This window comes from Thecamonas trahens (assembly GCF_000142905.1).
Source record: "Thecamonas trahens ATCC 50062 unplaced genomic scaffold supercont1.9, whole genome shotgun sequence".
In the NCBI taxonomy this organism is placed as follows: domain Eukaryota; order Apusomonadida; family Apusomonadidae; genus Thecamonas; species Thecamonas trahens.
Window position 1 is genome coordinate 247,302 of NW_013657671.1, and position 4,541 is coordinate 251,842.

General features: G+C 66.6%; 4 protein-coding genes across 4 annotated transcripts in view; 3 read left to right on the forward strand and 1 right to left on the reverse strand.

Moving 5' to 3' along the window:
• AMSG_02313 (uncharacterized protein) overlaps nt 1-386 on the forward strand; it is a gene marked incomplete at both ends in the record, with an annotated part of 968 nt that extends 582 nt beyond the window's left edge. Inside the window, one exon of the mRNA XM_013905405.1 lies at nt 132-386. Within this exon, the coding sequence (XP_013760859.1) occupies nt 132-386 (255 nt within the window). The remainder of the gene's footprint in view (nt 1-131) is intronic.
• Nucleotides 387-791: 405 nt separating this feature from the next.
• AMSG_02314 (uncharacterized protein) lies at nt 792-1,481 on the forward strand (the record flags this gene model as incomplete). The annotated part of the gene is made up of 1 exon (XM_013905406.1): nt 792-1,481. One exon carries the CDS (start codon nt 792-794, stop codon nt 1,479-1,481), a length of 690 nt encoding a protein of 229 aa, XP_013760860.1.
• Nucleotides 1,482-1,922: 441 nt separating this feature from the next.
• On the forward strand, nt 1,923-2,653 carry AMSG_02315 (uncharacterized protein; the record flags this gene model as incomplete). The annotated part of the gene is made up of 2 exons (XM_013905407.1): nt 1,923-2,490; nt 2,526-2,653. The coding sequence occupies 2 exons, from the start codon at nt 1,923-1,925 to the stop codon at nt 2,651-2,653; spliced, it is 696 nt and encodes a 231-aa protein (XP_013760861.1).
• A 24-nt stretch (nt 2,654-2,677) lies between these two features.
• Nucleotides 2,678-4,385, reverse strand: AMSG_02316 (uncharacterized protein; the record flags this gene model as incomplete). The annotated part of the gene is made up of 2 exons (XM_013905408.1): nt 2,678-3,896; nt 4,311-4,385. The coding sequence occupies 2 exons, from the start codon at nt 4,383-4,385 to the stop codon at nt 2,706-2,708; spliced, it is 1,266 nt and encodes a 421-aa protein (XP_013760862.1). The 3' UTR covers nt 2,678-2,705.
• Between the last annotated feature and the right edge of the window lie 156 nt (nt 4,386-4,541).

A 4,541-nucleotide genomic window follows, 5' to 3' on the forward strand; every position in this document is an offset into this window, starting at 1 on the left:
AGTCGTTCTGCCGAAGCGTAGCCGTCCCCCCTCCCCCTCCCCCCCCCCCCCGCCCCCGCGCAGACTCGTGACTTACCCCTTGTGTGCATATTGCATATGTTCTTGCCTTTGTGTGGTGTGGCTGTATATAGGAGCGCGGCGGTGTCATCGACGCCCTGACCAAGGTCCTCGTCCTGCTCTACGAGGAGCCCGACAAGCCGCCGCATGCTCTGGACTGGATCCGGTCGCAGCTGGGAGCGCCTGCGGGGGTGGATGTGGAGGCCATTCGCAGAGACAACAAGCAGCTGGCGGATCAGGTCAAGGAGCTCCAGGCAGAGAACCAGAACCTGCTCAACCGCCTCCGCGAGCTGGAGGTCCAGCACGACGATGGCATCGATGACTACTAAGCCGGGCATCATCAAGCTGTAGCGTCAGGCGGGACAACTGTAGCATGCAAAGCAAACACAGATGCCACAGCCGCAGTTGGGAGCATGCCCTGTCTGCCACAGGCAGGGTGTGTGAGGGAAAGCTGCCTGCGGCGTGCCGTGTGGCGACACACTCGTCGCTCTCAGTGTTGCGCTCGAAGCGGATAGAGAGAGGGAGAGCAAAGGACCATGGTACGATGGGGGGGCGTGAGGGGCATGTGGTGGGAGGTCTGGTGCAGAGGAGGTTGGCAGGTAGCCGAGGCTCTGAAGCAGGACCGTGTTGCGGCCGAGTGTGTTGGCGAGTGCTCACAGAGGGTAACGGCGACGGCTTGGCGCGCTGGGACGGGGGGGGGGGTTTGGGGGGTTGACGAGGGGCAGATCAATCAGATGCGGCCGATCGAGCCTGTGGAAGAAGTGGAGGAGCGGAAGCGGATTGCATCGCATTCGTACGGCGAGGCGCTGGAGAAGGAGCGGCTGCGCGGGAGGCGGCGTGGGTTTGGTGGCCCCGCGCCGGTGCTGGGTGACGAGTATCTGGCGTCGGCGCCTCCGTCGGCGCCGGCGTATCTGGCTCCAGAGCAGCAGTTCCGGACCGACGTAGCGGCAGAGCTTGCTGCAGAGCAGGCGGCAAAGCGTGCGGCGGACGATGCGCTGCTGCAGACGAAGCGCGCGGCCCGGGCGCGGCGCGAGGCGGCGATCCGCGGTGGGGCGGCGGCTCGCGAAGGCGTCGGCGCGGTCGAGTCGGTCGGCTCGGTGCTGTCGGACTGGGGTGCGCCGCCAGCATCAGGAAGTGCGCGAGACGCATCCGGCGGGGTGTCATCGACGGTGCGGTCGAACCACAACGCTCCGGGGATGGCGTACGACATTGTAAGCGAGCGGTACCTGGCGTCGGCCGAGGGCGATAAGCTGCGTGCTCAAGACGAGGACGCGCGGCGACGTTGGGCGAGCCGGGCCCAGGCGCTCGCTGACCGTGATTCGCGCTCGGGCTACAACCCGATCACCGGCGCGGCAGTCCAGCCGGTCCGACCGCTGCCGCCGTTCGAGTCAACGGCCCGTGGCGACAGATACACGGGCCAGTAGAACTTGCGCTTGTGGCTGGTGTAGGCGATGATTGTCGAAAGGGTAAACCTCACGGCGACAAAGACGAGCGTCTCATTGCACTTGCCGAGTGCAGCCTGCAGCATGTCGTGGTGCCAGAGGTAGGCCATGGCATCGCACCTCTACACCCACCTGATCATCAGCTCGAGGAGGCCGGCAGCGGCGCCGAGGTAGACGAGCAGTGCGTCCATGCCGATCCAGACGAGCGGAGGTGAGGCGGTGGCAATATAAACTGCCTGCCGACAACATCGACGAAGATGTAGACGGTGGCCAGGCTGGCAGTATCCAACCTGCCTTGCCAAGGGAGGCGAGGCCACAGGCGAAACTCGGTCGGTTTCCACACAGGATTCTTTCCATTGGAGGCAAAGACCGGGGCCTGCGGTCGAGTCGGACTCACCGCACTCTGTGATACACAACGACGGGATGAACGACGACGACAATGACCTCCATCTTATTTCGCAGGAGCTGCTGGCGCGGTTGGCGTTTGGTCTGGATGTCGAGACGGCACGAGAGGTTGTGCGGGCGGTGGCTGGGGAGGAGCCACGGGCTGGCATGGAGGCCTCGCCGGTGGTGCGGATCGGCGACTCGCTGACCTTGCTACATCTGGCAGTGCAGGCACCGTCGCTTGAGGTGGTCGAGTTCCTGCTGAGCATCGGTCACCCGACGGAGGTGCGCACGGTTGTGGGCGAGACGCCGCTAGATCAGGCGGCGTGGCTGGGGCTGGCCAATGTGGCCGGTGCCCTACTCGCCGGCGGAGCGAACCCAAACTGCGCCACCGATCTTGGCTACACACCGCTGCATCGGTGTGCGTACTACGGCCATCCGCAGCTGGCGGCGAAGCTGCTGCTCATGGGCGCGAACAAGGACCTTGTGGACTCGAACGGCGACAAGCCGTACGACTGTGCGGTCGCCCAGGGCCATGACAGCATCGCTAGCATGCTACAGCCCAACATGGTTAACGGTGTGGAACTCTGGGATGCCGTGTACGTCCGTAACAGCCCCCACGCCGCCGATGCCCGGCCCGAGCTCTTGAGGCGTTCCGTGCGCTTGAGACGATGGAGCGGCGGCTGGCAGGCACGGATGCGCCCGGCTCTGCCGAGGGCGGCGACAGCTTCGGCAGCGACGCCGCCGACCTTGATCCACTCGACGAATAAAGGTGGAGCATCTGTATGTGTGTGTGTGTGTGTGTGTGTGTGTGTTACCGAGTCAGAGCGCCTTGACGACGTCGGCGTAGGCCGGGAGGTTGTCCGAGACCGCCAGGAGGGTGGGCTTGGCGGCAAAGGCGTCCTTGAAGACAGCGGCGACGGCCGAGGCGTCGACGGCGTCGATGGCCTTGACAACGTCGGCCGGGGCAAGGACAGAGCCGGAAGCGGTGATGGCGTCACCGAGGAAGGCCAGGGCAGTCTGGTTGGACTCGAGAGACATGAGGAAGGCGGCCTTGGCACGCGACTTGGCGGCCTTGAGGGCGTCAGCGTCGGGCTTGGCGGCGGCCTTGAGGGCGGCGACGGCCGGGGCGACGTCCTCGCCGTCAAAGAAGGCACCGAGGAGCGAGACCTCATTGTTGACGTAGAAAGGGGCGGTCTCGCCGACAAGCTCGGCAGCGACCATCGAGGCAAAGGCAGCCGGCGAGGCGCGGCCCGGCACCGGGAAAGCGACAACGCCGTGGGCGTGGCCCGAGCCGTTGAGCGGCGCCACAAACTCGCCACCGGTGTACGGGGCCGAGACGGCAGCGACGGCGGCGGTGGCCTCGTTGGCGGCCAGGCCACCGAGAACGGGCTCAGCCATGGCGGCGAGCGCGTCGGCGTCCATGCCGACGCCGGTCACAACAACGTTGGCCGGAGTCACGGCAGCCGCCGCAAAGTCGGCGATGGCCTCGGGCGAGAGCGAGGCCTTGGCGGCGTCGGTAAAGGCGAGCGGCGCGCCGAGACCGCGGTAGCGGAAGGCCGTGCCAAACAGAGCATCAGCCGCAGCCTGCTCGGGCTCGACCGGCGACGCAGCCAGCGTCTCCAGGGCGTCCGCCACATCGTGGGCGTCAAAGGTGCAGTTGACAAGTCCGTCGGCCATGAGGGCCAGCGCATTGCCGGCCTTGTCGTCCACAACGTGGGCGTGGATGGCCAGCGCGTCACGCGTCAGCCGCGACGAGACCGACGCGCCCGTCGCCTCGAGCTTGCGGACCTGCAGCACGTTCGACCGCTTGGCCGTGCCCGAGAAGACCGCCGACGCCAGGAGCGCCGCCGAGCCCACAGGCGCGTTCGCCGCCGAGCCCACGCCCACCACAAGGCCGACCGAGGCCAGCGGGCCGTCGCGCGGGAGGGCCACAATCTTGACCCCGTTGTCAAGAGTCGTGGTCTGCACAGCCGACGCCTTGGCCCCAGCACTGGCAGCAGCCGCAGTCTTCTACTCTCCGTCATCATCCCATCCATCCATCACCCCATCCCCATGATCAGTCCCCACCCTCCGGCTCCAGCTAGCTAGCCTCTCACCACCGCACCTCTGTTCCGCCGCTGGCAATGGCCCAATTTTTTGCACCGCCCCCCACCGCCACCGCCCACGCCACGCCTCACGCCCTACCACCGCCACAGCATGCCTGACCAAGCCCCCACCCCCACCCATAGCCAACCTGCATGTCTATACATAGGCCTGTCTCCCTTCTTCCCTCTCCACTGCACCCTAACACACCCTCCCAACACCTCCTCCACCAGTCCACCCACCGTCCTTCGGGGATGCCGCGCCACCCCCTCCCACCCCCTTCCCCCCTCCCCCCCCCCCTCCCCCCCTTTCCCCCCTCCACTGTCCTCACCAAGCACGTACAGTAGTGGTGGTGGTTGCCGTCGCAAGCGTCCGAAGGAGGCCGGTGCTCCGAAGCAGCGAAGTCCGTCCAAGCATGGTGACGCAGAGAGGGGTGTGGCTAGACGGACCACAGAACGAGAGGCATTTGGCTGAGGCAGCGATGGCTGCTGCAGCCAACAAGGGGCCGTGTCAGACAGCGGCAGGGGGGGGTGGGGGGGGCGGTGGATCGGGGCCGGTCGGGTCGAAGGGACG